This window comes from Lepisosteus platostomus, chromosome 6 (assembly GCF_059453375.1).
Source record: "Lepisosteus platostomus isolate fLepPlt1 chromosome 6, fLepPlt1.hap1, whole genome shotgun sequence".
Classification (NCBI taxonomy): domain Eukaryota; kingdom Metazoa; phylum Chordata; class Actinopteri; order Semionotiformes; family Lepisosteidae; genus Lepisosteus; species Lepisosteus platostomus.
The window spans coordinates 27,297,880-27,313,641 of record NC_142616.1 but is presented as its reverse complement, the minus strand read 5'-3'; the positions used below and the strand labels follow the sequence as shown (position 1 = coordinate 27,313,641).

The following is a 15,762-nucleotide window of genomic DNA, read 5'->3' as shown; positions in this document are numbered from 1 at the left end:
AAGGAAACGGATAGAAATGATGGCAGTGATATATATATTTTTAAAATGGCCTGTTATATTCTGAATAAATATGTACACACTCCATTTCTGTTGTTTTGGCCTGAAAACTATCCACTTTCCCCACTCTCACCCCTGTAATACAAGTTCTATTTCTTTCTTTGTTATAGTCTTTCATGCCACACTCACAAACAGCATTTCAATTACTCATCAATGTCTAAAATGTCAGCTGGCTCTGTATCCCAGTATTCAGTATCCAGGTCTATATCAAAGTCTTTTGACAGCAACTCGGAGAATTCAGCTAACTGAGAGGCGTGATTGATCTCAGTGATTTTTTTTTTTGGCATAAAGGGTTTCATTTTTGTTGAGTGGTTTTTCTCTGAAATGATCCACAGCAGCCTCCCATCAACATATGTAGGACTCCACACAATATCCCTACAGACACCATCCACCTCTTATTTTGACATGCAGTGTAGGTTATTGATGTTACTATCGAGTACCTAACACAGCTTTTGCTTGTAAATGTACACGGGCAATGGCTCTCCAATGTTCAGAAAAGGGTTTATTAATCACAGCCGGTACACAGGCATTGCAGCTGCGTTCTCTCTCCCAGAGACAGACGAGTCTCGGACGCCAGAGGGGAATCTTTCTATCCCTCTCTTTATAAGATACTGTACTTCTGCTCTTAAATGCTCTTTTTAGCCATATTATGCTGATGAAAGTCACTGGCTTTGTGTTTAGGAAGCAAACTTCCTGTGCAGTGAGTTTTCCCTCAGGGACAAGCTCCAGCAGTGTTCTTTATCTCCTCCTTCCTCTCAGTGTCCCAGGCCCAGCGGGATGCTTGTGGACAGGCGGTTACAAGGGGGCTGAGTTTGGGAACGCGCAGTGAGACATGATGTCTCGATTTCCATAGCCCATTTGGTCGTGGGAGTTTAAATCCCCTCCATTTGTCAGAACCTCTCTGCATCTGCTACACCAGGGAGCGACAGAGGGACTGGACACCTGGCTCCATCCAAAGAAGCTTAGTCTTCCCAGAATTCCAGTGCGGAAAACACGCTAACACTCAGTGATGGAGGAGGAGCCTGCACTGGTTTTCACAACTTGAGTTAAGTTCAGAGGAAGGGTAGGGTAAAATGATGCGTGACAACATTTCTGAGTAAAACAAAACAGGGGCTGGGCTTAAAGACGTCTGAACACAATGAGTGGAATATTAAAGGGGTGAAAATTGGCTGTAAAAAAAGAAGCTCAGCAACCCTTCTAAAAATAAAATAAATAAAATATACAACTTTTTATATCATACCAATGAAGGGAACCTACCCAGCTCGCCAGCAGCTTTAATGTCAATGTTGTCGTAGCCGCTGCCTATCCTGATGATGACTCTTAGAGCCTTGAATTTCTCCAGGTCCTCGCGGGTGAGTGTGATGGTGTGGTACATCATGGCTCCCACTGCCTCATTCAGCACCTGGAAGAGGCAAAGCCAGAATGGAAGCGGGGGTCATTCAGAGGTCCCAATTATCCTTGTGCTCAAAATGAGGTTCACCTCACACTTTTATTTCCAGCATTATGGAAAAGCTGACTCATCAACCAATGTATTACTCTATAGGAAGCTTATAGGATCTGTGTCTATGAAAATAAAACTGTGCTTTTGCCCACTGTTTCAAATATGAGGTTTTCTTACACCCTCTGGCTAGGCATAAGTAGCCCTGGGAAAAGAGGCAGATCACCTCCAGGGTATGTGCAGCTCATGAAATTTGAAATGCATACCCTCGTAAATCCTTAACACACACATACAAGCATTCTGTAACTACTTAATACAGAGAAAACAGCATAAAAAAACGTTAAAAGCAATACAATAGTCTATTCCGACTCTCTGCAAACAAGGTTAAATGCAGACAACTAAACTCATAAAACAGAGATTGATAAGAATCTAGATATCCAGATATTAAGCAAACACCAGCAAGCGCTTTCAGTAAACAACAGCTTTAAATTCTCCTCCAGCTAACTATATTAGCTTTGCTTTGCCTGTCAGATTAACTGTGAATTTCCATAAAGCTTTTATTAGACCTCTGTCCCAGGAATCCCTGGTAGATGCTAATTCAAGGTTAAAGCTCTTCTTACACATTCATTTCATTTCTTGTGTTATTTGCCAAAGGCAAGATTTACTGTAGACAAAGCATCCCTCTGTGAATAATGACTAACGCAATGAAATGTTTTGCAAGAGAAATAATTTCTGAATGCAGTGTCTGCTTAATGGAAAATCTGAACAAATCTTTTTTATGATGATTCAGGACTTAAAAGTTTAAAAATATTATTCTTGACATCCAGAAGAATGACAGAAAATAATGTCTACACCCAAACTAAGTTAATTTTTTCCCCTTTCATCGAGTTGAAAGGAAGATTTTCTGGATGATGTTTCTCTGATGTCCTAGTTTGATTCTCCAGAATTGTTTTTTTAAATTAGTGACAATAGAAGACATTCTCTCCCTCAGTGTATCTGGGCTAGAAGGAGGTCTTCATTCACACACCTTGTCAATGCCACAGGCTCAGTGGAATTAATTAAAACTGATAAAGGTAAAATATTCAATGAGTTCTTCTCTCTCTTGTAAAAGGTGCATTTTAATTTTAATAGGTATTTTTTTCAGAAGCACAGTTTTATTTATTTTTTCATGCATTCACCAAGCATTATGTCAAGAGAATAAACTGTTGCAAGGATTAGCTCAATTTAAATAAAGAGAACCAGAATCAAGCACAAAACACAGCCCTGGATCAGAACATCTGCTTTGGAAAAACAAATTATAACGTTTGGAAGTTGATGTGCTCAACTTTCCTCCCTTGAGGATCCTGTTCAAAAAAATCTTGTTAAAAAAAGACTCCTAATCTATTGTAAAAATATACTGTCTTCTGCAATTACTGCAAATAATGCTAGAGTTCATTAAAAAATATTAACAGGAGAACTGCAGGCTACCAAATCTATGAAAGTACACTCAATGCAGACCAAATGAATGAGACTACTGATTTAGCAGTGTTATACCTGTGATGAATTCTCTCTTTCTACCTGGGACTGCCTGGACCATCTCTGAGGACACCCAGAAATCACTAGACCCCAAGCTAAAAACATCAGAAATCTAGTACAGGAAACTGTCAATTTAACTCACTTATAGTGGGGAGGAGGTGTCCGTTAGTGCAGAATGTCTGTTGAATCACAAGCTCAAAAATATACTCGTATGCGAAAAATATATATTTACTATATATGCTTTCTGGTTCTTTTGACTTTTTTAATAAACACAGCCATTGAAGATTGTTCCTGTGCCTTTTTTATCATAAATATACAAGCCCTTTATTCCATGTGTTGTAAGTATACTGTATAAACGTCCCTAAAGCATACGTAACAGAAACACCAATCATCAGATGCAAAAGACATACCCCTACAGGGCATCGTTGATATTCCCACATTTTAAACCTATGTAGGATTTATTTTTACCTTGTTAAATTATTTGTGCATTTCCCTGTTCCAGGGAATGTGAGGTCGTTCTGATTTTACAGACAAAATTCACCTTTAGCAGATTTGGTCTGCTAAAACCCAAAGTCTGTTAAAGCGAAGCCCATTAAACCAAGGGTCTACTGTTTTACAGTTCACCACAATACTCATTTTGTCTTTCTCTTGGTTGATCTGGATTCTCCTGTGGTCAGCAGCCTTAAAGCTAGCCAGAAGCAGAAACAGGCTTGGCATGATCTTGAAATCAGCACACCATGTAATAGCCTTTTGACATGTATAGGCAAGCAATTGGTACAGTGGAAATTAAATTTGAGAAAATCTCCCCACAAATATAACAACTCTTTGCAGACATCCCCACAAAGTCCAATACCTTTTCTACACCAGTTCACATCTTTAAAATATTTGTTTTTCATTTGTTTTCGTTCTATTGTCATCCTGTTCCGACGTTCACTTCCCTGGAGTACAGAAGTGAAAATAAAAACTGAATAAAAAACTGTGAGAGATCCTCAGAAACAGCGAAATATAGACATGTTTGTGCGTGCATGTGAAAACCACATAATTGTTGAAGAGAGCCTCATACTTCAAGCTGCACTGATAAATACAAAGTGATGACCACAAAAAAGCTGATACTTCTGCAATTCACCTCCTTGAACTCCATGCTCATAATGAAATTCTGTTTTAAAGCGCAGTGCATTAGCAATACTCTCTACTTTTTCAAGCATTAATCCTGCACAGGACACACAAGAACAACAACAGGACCACTTAGTGAAAAGAAACACTGTGCTGTTGACCTCAAGCCTTGTATAAAGCATTGTGGGTACATTTAAACCCAGAATGGGGTAAACACAAACTCTACATTCCAAAATTGCAACTCAAAGACACCGTTTTCATGACCAGCTGAACTAGGGCAAAGTAAATGCCCCTAGGCAAAATAAAAGTGCAAAATGGCAATCTTTCCTTGACATGGGCTTGTCTGGACATTACAACTGCTGTACACTACTGTGTTAGTGATATGTCCTGAACACTGAGATGTGGCACAATCACGTGATTTCAAGAAAGAAGCCACTGCTGAGAAAGCTCTATTTCGCCTTGTGTGCAGCTCCTATCCTGCAGTCCCACCTGCACAATCACTGCAGAGATCAAGGTGCACTGGAAACCAATATGGACTGAAACCAGGCAGCATCAAATGGCCACCAAATTGTATGACACAACTGAAGCAGGAAACAAAGAAAACACCGTGTTTTGCGAGGTCAATGAACAAACACATCTATGCGAACATTTCTTTTCACCCCTCATGCCCATTCAGGGTGGAGTGGTTCCGGTACTTGGCAGTGTAGAAACCCTGCCCCCCACCCCAACAGCCTGCCCTTTAGGTCAGGCATTGAGCACAGCTGTACTGCCAAATGAAGAGCAATAAAGAGCTGATGTCAGCTGGCACAATGTAATTACATTCCACTTTCATTATGAGGCTCTATATTACAGCAAAGCTGGTGATACAGGGCTGCTATACTTTGGCACCCAATATGATTAAATCCTAACGAATCCACTTTATTTTAACTGGAGTATAACAACCAATATGTTCTGAGAGGAAGTGTCTACAAGACAGACGAGACTAAACTTTGGAGAAAGAACAGAATTTATCTAATTTTCACGGAGCTGAAAATTTAAGTTGCACTGTTTGCATTATAGTACCGTACGAACGTTTGTGTGTGAGTGAGACAGTTTGCTGTCCAGGAAATGGGCAGGTGGCACTTATATGGTGTCAACTGCAGGCAGATGGACTGATTGCAAGAAGCTGTACAGAAACATTTCCTATACAAAAGAAGGCTGACTTCTCTGAATCAGTGTGGGATTAAATATTTATATGCAAACAATATTTTTTTGCACATAAAAAATCCTATGAAATATCCACCTTAAAGTAGGTCTACAGACCACTGGCCTGTAATTTGCAGCTTATCTCAAATTCATGGAGATGTGCAGCCTCTCTTTTCAAAACAACATCACAGAGAAGTTAGCAAAGAGGAGCTGGACCCAGACTGTCAAGGAATATAAATACAGTCTATCCTGACAGCCCCACCTAACACCACACTGTCAAACAAGTCCAGCCAGGTAAATCAAAACCTAAAATGCTTTGGCCCAAATGTTTTAATAAATCAATTAAGAACAATATAATCAATTAAATCAATTTCGAACAATATAAATAGAAAACAGTTTATAAAATGATTAAAATGGAAGATAATTTGGTTTAAAAAAAGAATTACTGTAAATTGCAAGCACGTGGAATAATAAATAACAGAAATGCATGACTGAAATAAATATTGTAATGGAGGGTAAAGTAAGACTTTTCTGAATCACAACAGCAAAAGAACAATAAAGGATTAAGTTAAGTGTTGCAGAGATAATGATGTGAAACATTTCATTGAGAAAAGGCAAATGGCTGATATGTTAAATGCATGTTTCACTCAGGTGTTTATCACAAAAGAAACTGGCAACAAGTCTCACACTGAACAAAGAAGAAGTTATCTGTTTTAATATAGAAGAGGCACATGTCTTCCAGATATCAGAAGTACTGAAGATTAACAAATCTCCAGGGTCTGATGATATTCTGCCAACTGCACTTAAGGATACAACCAATGTTATTCTGTTACAAAACAAAACCGTTTTCAACAGTCTCTCGAGACAGGAGTAATACCTGTTGAATAGACAACTGCTAATGCAGCACCCATTCATATAAATGACAACAAAACCAAACCAAGAAATTAAAGACTATTACGTCTTGCTTCTATATCATGCAAGGAGGTTGTAGAAACGATAAGTAAACTAGAAGATCAGCTGAAGGGCAACAGAATTTTAGCAGAAGATGAACTACGATTATAAAATGTTGTGGGCGCAAAAGAGTGCAGGATATAAATCAGGAGATGTTATGTTAAAATTATACAATACATTAGAAGGCGCTCATTTAGAATATTGTGAACAATTTTCATCACTGCATTTCAAAAACTGTACTGCTGCTCTGGTTTCAGTCCAGAGAAGAACCACCAGATACACTTCTGTGTTTAAAGAAATGTCCTACACTGACAGGTTAAAAGAAGGGAACATTTTTAAACTTAAACAGAGAAGACTATGGGAGGACCTGAGATAAGCTGTAAAAATCCTCAAAGATAGAGACAAAATCACCCCTGCAGACGTTTATAGAATTAGCAGTGAAACACAAACCGGATGTCCCAGGAGGAAACTAAGGGGAAGTACATTTTAAACAGAAAAGGAAGCACCCTTTTACACAGAAGTTTGTGGATGTCTGAAATATGCTATTCAGGCACGTTGTCGAAATCGATATTCTGGTGCCTTTCAAGAACCGGCCAGATGAGATTTTCAGGTGAGTTAGCTGTTAACAATCGAACTAGAGTTAGAGGGGTCTCTCGTCTGTAACCTTTCTTATATTCTTGTGTTATTAACTTCAATGAAGAAACTTGGTCTCACAACAGAGGCACACAATACAGATGAGTCTCTATAATGGGAGCTGGAAAGGACTAGGACCATTACTGTCCTGTGAGACAGTTAAACCACGTGGGTAAAATGAGCTGGGCGGCCCCTTGACATGCCTTGCACCTTTCACACAACAGACAGGTGCATTTTAAATAAGTTGACCCAGAAGCCATCACATTCCCACACACAGGTTGGCTGCAAGACTGAACTTGCGCATCACTAAAGTATGTAGCTGTTAACCTCAAACCAGAAAGAGAAAATACACTCTCTCATCCTCCTAGTTTGTGTCGAGTCCGGTGTGGGTGGTTGCCTGTTACCTTCTCGTGTATCTCCTGTGTGGACTGGGCATCGCAGAAGGCCACCGTGGCCAGGTCTTTGAGGATGGGCATCTCTACCGTACAGTCCCTCCCGTCCAACAGTGCCACCAGTGGCCGGGGGTGCATGGGGCCATTCATGATCTGGGGTCGGATACCTGAAGAGAGAGTGAGGCAATGAGTCACAGAGCCATGACGTCCTGCAGAGACTTCAGCACCTGACACTCGGCAAAGGGATTGTGACATACAGTACATACAGTATGACCTTACCATGATTCGGTTGCTTTTTGAACTACTTTTACAGTACTTTTTAGAAGAGTTGTCTCCTCCTGTGCAGAACGTATGACGTTAGAAAACGGAGAGAGAAAACTGCTGAAAAAAATAACATTTTCTGAAACGACTACCCATGGCTCATCAGCGCCAGTGAAGGTAACGTATCTTTGAGGGTGGAGATAAGAATGAGCATCACCTCAAGGATATAATCAAGGTGCAGAAAAAGTAGCCTGTCCACTTCACAACTCATGTCAAAACAAGACATTTTACCTGCACCCTGTGGAAAATTCACACAACACTGGCCTAGTAACACCCTACGGAGGGGTAGAAGGAGCTGCTGTAACGTGCCCGATACCCCAGGGTGACTTGGTTACTCATTTTACCGACTATGAAGATTACAGTACTGCTGTTATTATCAGTGCAGGGGGTTTAATGAAGAGTATAGTCAATAAATCAATAGCCTGACTCGCATAGAATTAGCAAAGTTCTGTTAACAGCTTGAGAGCTCCTGTCATTGATGTCACCCTGCACTTCCTTAAATAGCAATCAATTACCAACACTCAGGCCATCAACACCAGACCATCACACCATTTAAACTGTGTTTGGAACAGAACTCTCTACAAATCTCTCTGACGCGCTGCACTGCTAACCAGCAAACAAACCCTGGCACTCCTGCCAATCACCACAGATGTCACAGCAGAAGCAGCTGTTCCTCGGCTACCACCCTCCTGTTACTCTGAAGTGGAAGAAAGATATTTTTCTAACCAATGCTCTTTACAAAACCTTCAAGCTGTTTAGCATTAAAAGCACTTGTGGTTCATTAAGGAACATGAGCTTCTTTATTATTTGTGTAGTACAGTCCTGCTCCCAGAACACTGTAGAAGTGTGCACAGTTAACACTAATAAAAACAGAAGGCAGAAGAACAATAGAGCGCACTAATAGGACTTTCTACTGTGTGGGAACTAGAAGCACAGGGAATGAAAGCCAGACAGTTATTAAATGTATTACTTTTTCATTGCACAGTGTTTCAGATGTCAGGAACAGATACTGAGCATGATATCATACCAGCTTGATAGCATTTCTCTACCAGCATAGCATTGGGACATACCACTGTATTTAAACTGTATTTGGCACCACAGCAATAACACTGATGTACTGCACCAGAGGAGTCTGGTGGACAATGTATTGCAACTAGAAAACCACAAACAAGCCAACCTAAATGCATATCAATATTCACAACATTAAAGATAAGAAAAACAGGGAGAAGGAGGTGGAAACAATTCTCTTAAAAAAGACAGCTTTAATTTTGCCAAAAGCAAGGAAGTCACTCCAAAGTCATTCCACTTTGACCCAACCGAAATATTCTGCAGTATTCCCATATTACACTTAAGAAACCATTTCATTCAATTTTAATACAATCTCCTGTATGTTTTGTATTAAGACCACTTTCACAAACCATGCTAACCATACGTGCACGCTTCAGGATACCGCTGCAGGGTCAAAGAAGCGTAAATGATTGCAGTAGGCTCACAGCTTAACTGTAGTTACTTCATCAAACTTATCAGGGCTGCTGCAGGTTAGCACCCCCTATCCCCTGAACACAGGCATTCAGCAGCCATGTTTCCCCTCCTGTGTGAGCAGTACAGAGCAAGGAGCTATCATATCACAGGCACTAGCTTGTTTGACATTATTAGCCCTGCGGAGGTCCTTTAAGTGAACTAACCACCATTGAATAAGTGTCAGACTCTGGTGGAGCAAAGCGTGGCAGCACAGGAGGGCAAAGACAGTTAGAGAAAGAGACCTTGGGGATAGGCTCTAATGTACTGAGCTGCACGGCTTCATTCTACAGTGTTCTGTCATTGAACAAGCCCAGTGTACCCCTGGACACAGACAAAGGAAGAAAATGATAAGGCTCCTTAAGAAGTTGGGAACAACCTACGCAGTCGCACTGTTGAAGCCGATACCCTGGCTCTTTCAAGAAACGGAAAAAATCCTTGGATCAATTAGCTACTAATCACCCAAACTGAACAGATCGGCTGCATGGCCTCCTCTTACTTGTAACTGTTCTTATGGTCTGTAAACCACAAAGACGCTGCCACTCCAACAAACTTCTACCACCAGTAGGGATCAGTAGTCAGCCCTGATATCCTGACTATTACTGCCTGAAGTGAAAGATGAGATACTAGGAGGGAAAAGGAGGCAATGACATAAAAAAGAATCACTGTGGCTCTGCATTTGCAAAGTAGCAGGGCACTGGAACCGCCAGTGTGGTACTCCCTTTGCCTCTGTTGTCATGGTGATTACTTAACTGGCTTTGGCAGGATTATAAAATACTTTATTTTAGGCAGTGACATCTGTGCCTCTGTCGGAGATTATAACCGCATTTCTTCTTCTCTTTCTTTCTGTCTCCGCAGTGACGCAGTTTAGCGTGCTGTTCAATTTGGTGTTTCATTAAAACAGAGGGAAAAAAAATAAAAATGAAACACAAACTATTTTAAAGCAAATGTTTGATCAAACCCCATCTTTGAAGAAGTGTGGGCTTTAATGAGGATGTGAGTACTACATTATTGATCTTAGTACCTTATACAGAGACATCTACATTTGCCTGACACTACATGACCAACAGCCTATTCGTATGTTAATACGATCTGCCCTTAATTACTTATCACAGGCTGTAGTCTTTACCATGCATTTTGATGTCTGAGTTTGCAGTAAAGGACAGGGGTAGGGATGACTGGCTCATCATCTCTTCAAACACAGCATCTTTCACTGCTGGTAAAAATACATGCACAAAAAGAGACTGGGGTATTGTTATGGCAACAGATGACAGACCAACCCCGGATATCCTGCCTTTCCAGACTGTGTTCTCCTCTGTCTCCACTCTCTTTTCAACTCTCTCCAACCAATTAACTTGGACAGGGGGCTACCTTTTGCAGGATTACCACTGGCTGGCTAATGTAGTATTTCTCCTGCATCTAGGGTTAACTAGGGGAAAAGCCAGGAAGTCCAGCATGAGTTAATAACATCTTAAAGGAATAAGCAAAGTTAAGAAGGGAAAAAGGACATTACTTTACATAAACAGACAACAAGCCAATTCACATAACAAAAACTTTGCATTTAGTGTCATTATAGCATTGTGTGTCATTATATCCTACACCACACTGACCATTACAGTTCTAAACATCATGGTGACCATGGACCATGGTGACCGGTACACTCTGCTTTTCCTCTGCCAGAACTGGATTCTAGTTGCTTGTTGGTTAACGGCATACACAATGCCACATCACAGTGATGAGCTCTATTATGTCAAAAGACCAGATCTACCATGATGGTAGACAAAGTTTCAAGGAGGATTAGATGCTTCTTGCCTGCTAGACTTGTCCAGCTCTTCTCAGTGTACTTATTTTTTGTTACTCTCTTTCTCAGTTTTCTTTCTCTTGAAGACGTCTGAACAAATCTACCCTTTTTAGGTATTATTTGCATTGTCAACCTCTCTCGCAGTTTTACAGATATCTTACAATGCCTTGTGATTGGCAGTCAGTGATTATTATCATGTCAAGGAGACATGCTCTGGAGCATGTATTAAGGTATAGCTTAATGATCTGTGTTACAGCAAAATACTACTACAGTAAAACCGAATAAACGTCTATTGTAGGTAGGAAGACCGTAGCAATGTTCCCTGAGCACATGAAAATAAAGTGCCAAGTTGTATAAACTGTTATTTATAAAAACCATGCACTAAAATCAAAATAAAATAAAAACAGAACAAGCAAATATCAGAACAGCAATGACGTAATATTTAATTTACTGCCTTGAAACATAAAACATTTCTTCAGATCTGAAACACAGAGAATTCCACACTATATACAGTATATGCTTTGGAAGTACTGATGGCGAGCAGTTCCTATGGTTAGACTGTAATTTTATTTTGACCTTTCCAGAACTTCCCAGCTTCGAACCACACATCCCCATTTACACAGTAATTTCACAAAACCAGAAGGCAGATCTTCTGTTGTGAGAGAATTCAAAGTTAACAAGCAAACTAAAATGAATTCTGTGTATCATACACAAACTTACCACAGCGATCTCCACTTCTAAAGCAATCGTTCAATACCGCTGAATTTGGTTTTACACAAAAAAGCCGGGATCTGAACAAATTCTTCTAGGATCTTTGAATTTGATATTGGAACCTAAAACACAGTGTCTTTTTTAGGTGTTTCAGCCTGAATATGTTTGTATATGAGATCCAGTGTAATTAACGATCAGTCTGAAAAGCTAAATAGACTACTGTATGTTTTCATTTTGAAGGGCTCTCTATATGGCCTTTAAGCAGTCACCTAAGGAACAACAGATGGTTGAATCTTGTTCAGACTACATCACAGGACACAGGTTCCTCTCAAGAAGGGAAAGCATAATAATGGCCACTAAGAGGATCTGTGGAGTGGACTAACCAAAGAGCAAAAAGCCAGAGATTGTTTTTGTAACCCACAAGACCGCTAAAAGGGAGCTTCTGTTCTGTCACTTGCTAGACTTATATTGCAATAACCATTTAACTTTACTAATGGACTTTTACATTTAGGAATGAGAAATGTATAAACTTACACTCTGGTGTTTTTCTTCTTTAAATTGAATATAAAATATAAATGAAGAGACATTCGCAATAAAATATAATGTTGGAAACTTACATTTCATGTGAACCTTTTGTACCTTAAACAGCAGAGATGTCATTTTTAAACTTAGTCTCTAAAACCTTTACTGGTATGGCCATGTAGCTAGCACACACTATACAAATCATAAAATATTTTTTTTTAGAATATTTAGAAAAAATATGGACTGTAAAAACACCTGGCTAATGACGTTCAATGTAGACAATGTAAACTAATGAAAACATACTGCAGAGTGTTAATGCAGGTAGGAAAAACAAACTAGGAATATAAGATGAGAAACAATACCAAGCTTGAAGAAGCTACCAATGAAAAAGACTCAGGTTTATGTTGATAAATCATTTACATCTTCTAAATAACATGAAAAAGCAATAACAATCCATCAGAATGTTAGGATATAGAGTTATAGGTGCAGAATTTGAATCGGCATTGAGTTATAGGTGCAGAATTTGAATCAAGATGTGTTAAAATTGTACAATGCACTACAAAGATATACAGAACCCTTTGCTCAAATTTTGTTCACAACATTACAAAAAAGAGTAATGGTCTATCCAAAGAAGAGTGCTCTGGAATCTGTCCAAAGAAGAGCAACCAGACAACTGATACTGTGTCATCTTTCAAGAAATCCCGGGATGAGATCCTCAAATCAATTAGCTGCTAGCAACCAAACGAGCTAGACAGACGAAATGACCTCTCATTTGTCACCTTGATCATGTTCTGACGTTCTTGAGCTGTAAACACTGGGAACCTCTGCATGCACAGGGCATTTCCATACAGGATTGCCAGGTGGGTCTTTTCACATGCCTCAGCCACGAACCCCTACATGAAGATCTACACGCACGATACCGTTCAAAAGGAGGAAGCGGCTTCAGGCCCGCATGCTTCCTGCCCCTTTTCAGCACTGCGCACTTCACCCCTATGACGGCCCCTGCCAGCCGTACTCCCCGGCTGCCCAGACCCGGCAGCATCAGGTTTCCCATCTTCTCCGTCAGTCCTGCTGGACCTGCTCTGCCAGTGGAAACAGGAGCTGGCCCTGAAAAAAGCCTAACTAGAGCAGCTGCAGCGCTTTCCACTTCAGAAGGTGCTCACCCACTTTTAAAAACAAATCGTGTAAGTGTTCAGCATGGCAGATATTGTAATCCTGGTACTGTTAGTCTAAAAGAAATGTGGACACAAATGTGGGTACAGTACATACTTTGAAATATGAAATTGTGATTTTATGCTCTCTGCTAACTGGTACTGCAGAGCTCAGCCAAAATTGAAAGCCACTTCTACAGCCGTTTAACAGCAACATTCACACCCCTGCGCTTCATGTATTGTGAAACCAGAATGCTGGACAACAGAGTTCAGTTTCTCTTTATGACATTAAAAACCTTGCAGGACTTGAGGCGTGAATCCCAGTTGATCCCCTCTGCCTCAGAGACAGATGGGAAAATGATAAACTGCCACACACATCCCCCACACAAACACCCACACATACAAATGCATGAAGACAACACAGGAAGAGAAATAGTTTTGGTTTATCCAGGCTAGAGTACTGTACGAGTATCAGTCCATTTACTGTATAAAAGGACAGCACTTTGTGCACTTTCAACCCAGCACTGTACTGTATAAGCTTTATAATTAAAGCTTATACAGTATAAAGCTTAAAGTGGCACTCTGCCACTGACCACTGAAAATCGCATCAAAATATTCATACTGTATGCAAATATTACAGGAGGGGACTTTTACCATGATATTTTTTTTAATTCAAGTGTGTCTTACATAACAAAGAATACTTCAGAGAGCAGTGGTGAAGCTCTTTCATAAGATGCTCTACAGTACATACAGTACTTTGGCCTCACAGCCTGGGAGAAAGAAGAAGATGCTGTTTTATTTACTCTGCACCTCACTCTCAGTCTCCACCAGAATCTGTCAGCTATATACATTTTGTTAACCACCAACTGAAAAAAATCTTGCTCTTTACTTGATAAGGAACAAAGATATTCTGCTGTACACACAGAACGCCAAGAGCTGCTTGTAGAAAGCACTACAAGCCAGAAAAGGTATGTCCTCAAAACATTTTTGAGATTATGTGACACTACTTCAGCATTTTCACTCTCAGTTCAAATGCAGAGAGTATTTCTTGTCTTAAACTCTTGCCCTGTGCAGCTGAAAGCCACACTCAGTTGGAGACACAGCCTGTTCAAAGGCCTTTCCACTATGTTCACACCAACATTTAGCACGGGCTGGAAACCTGTAAATGCAAGAGAGAGCAGAGCATCAAATGGTGACACAACAGCTCAAAGTGGAGTCAGTCCAGTTTCAGTTGCATGTAGATACAGGTCCCTAAGTTTTGCATTATCCTGATTTCCATGGTCCATTTGGCTAGATATACAGTGCATGCAAAGAGCAACTCAAGTGCATTTCATCTTGCAGAAAATAAAACTGTGAAAAAAAACAATTGAAAAAAAGCCAATTAAAGGAACAAAAACATACCATGACATGAAGAATTACTGTAGTCATGTAATGCTATGAGAAAATCAATGAAATCTTACATTAAAAGCATCAACACTGTCAAAAAACAAACCAGGAAAAACTAAACAGTTCCACCGTATTGAGACCTGTAAGAACGGCACATTTCTAACTTACAGATCCTAAAGCCTGCATTTAAGAGGAATATGCCTTTTGTCAATCTATCACAGTCCTGGGCCTCATCTTCCTGGAACAGTTCAGTCAGACAAATGGGTGTCAGAATACAATTTCCGAGAAGCAACTTCCAGGAGTTTAGCTGGGCAATCGTTTCCACACAGTTTGGCGACATGTGAGTCTCATTACTAACTGTCACACAGTTCCTTAAACATGGAATGATAAAAGTCAATTCAATTAAACCCAAACCAGGGTCTGTGCAACTGATTCTTTTTTTCCAGAAATATGCTGGAATTTTATCCGGCCATCCCTGAGAAAACAAGCAACAGCTGTAATTTCATCCATTTTAATTTAACACTCCACTTTAATTATGCCTAGCCTTTATATAGCAACAGTGAACACACTATACTGTATGTTCAGCTGAAATTGCGGCAGCTGCTGTTGTTTACTACCTGGTTACCCCCAAGGGTCTTTCATCATTGTGATGATGTGATCTCCAGCGATTTGAATAGATTTAATAAACAAGCAGTGCACTTGGTCGCAAATCAACATGTTGTTTCACATACCTTTTTATTTATACAGTTGTTGCTTTTCCTTTTAATTCAAAAATGTTCTTTTTTTTTTCTATGCACACAGCAAATTAATTATTGAAAGTTTCCACAGGGAGCTCACTATCCCTTACAAAGAAAAACCAGGCTGATGTTGAATTTTGTGGGTGATATTTCAGATTCTCATCTGGTGAAACTGTTGCCCTCCAGGACTGATCAATGCCAGGTTTTAATGGAGCATGACGCTGTGCTAGGAATCCTCCTTTAAGGAGCCAGGCAAATATTTGCTGGCAAACTGGCAAGAGCACTGCCATCAGACTCTTAGGTTACACTCCAAAGCAATTCCCCAGGCACT

The 15,762-nt window shown here is 40.0% G+C and overlaps 1 protein-coding gene across 8 annotated transcripts in view; it reads right to left on the bottom strand.

Annotated features, from left to right (window-relative positions):
• ctbp2a (C-terminal binding protein 2a) overlaps positions 1-15,762 on the bottom strand; it is a 113,820-nt gene that overhangs the window by 15,162 nt on the left and 82,896 nt on the right. For all 8 annotated transcript variants that reach the window (XM_088635122.1, XM_088635121.1, XM_088635125.1 and 5 more), the window contains 2 exons: positions 7,297-7,451; positions 1,315-1,459 (listed from right to left, as the gene is read on the bottom strand). In XM_088635122.1, coding sequence (XP_088491248.1) covers positions 1,315-1,459; positions 7,297-7,451 — 300 coding nt within the window. The remainder of the gene's footprint in view (positions 1-1,314; positions 1,460-7,296; positions 7,452-15,762) is intronic.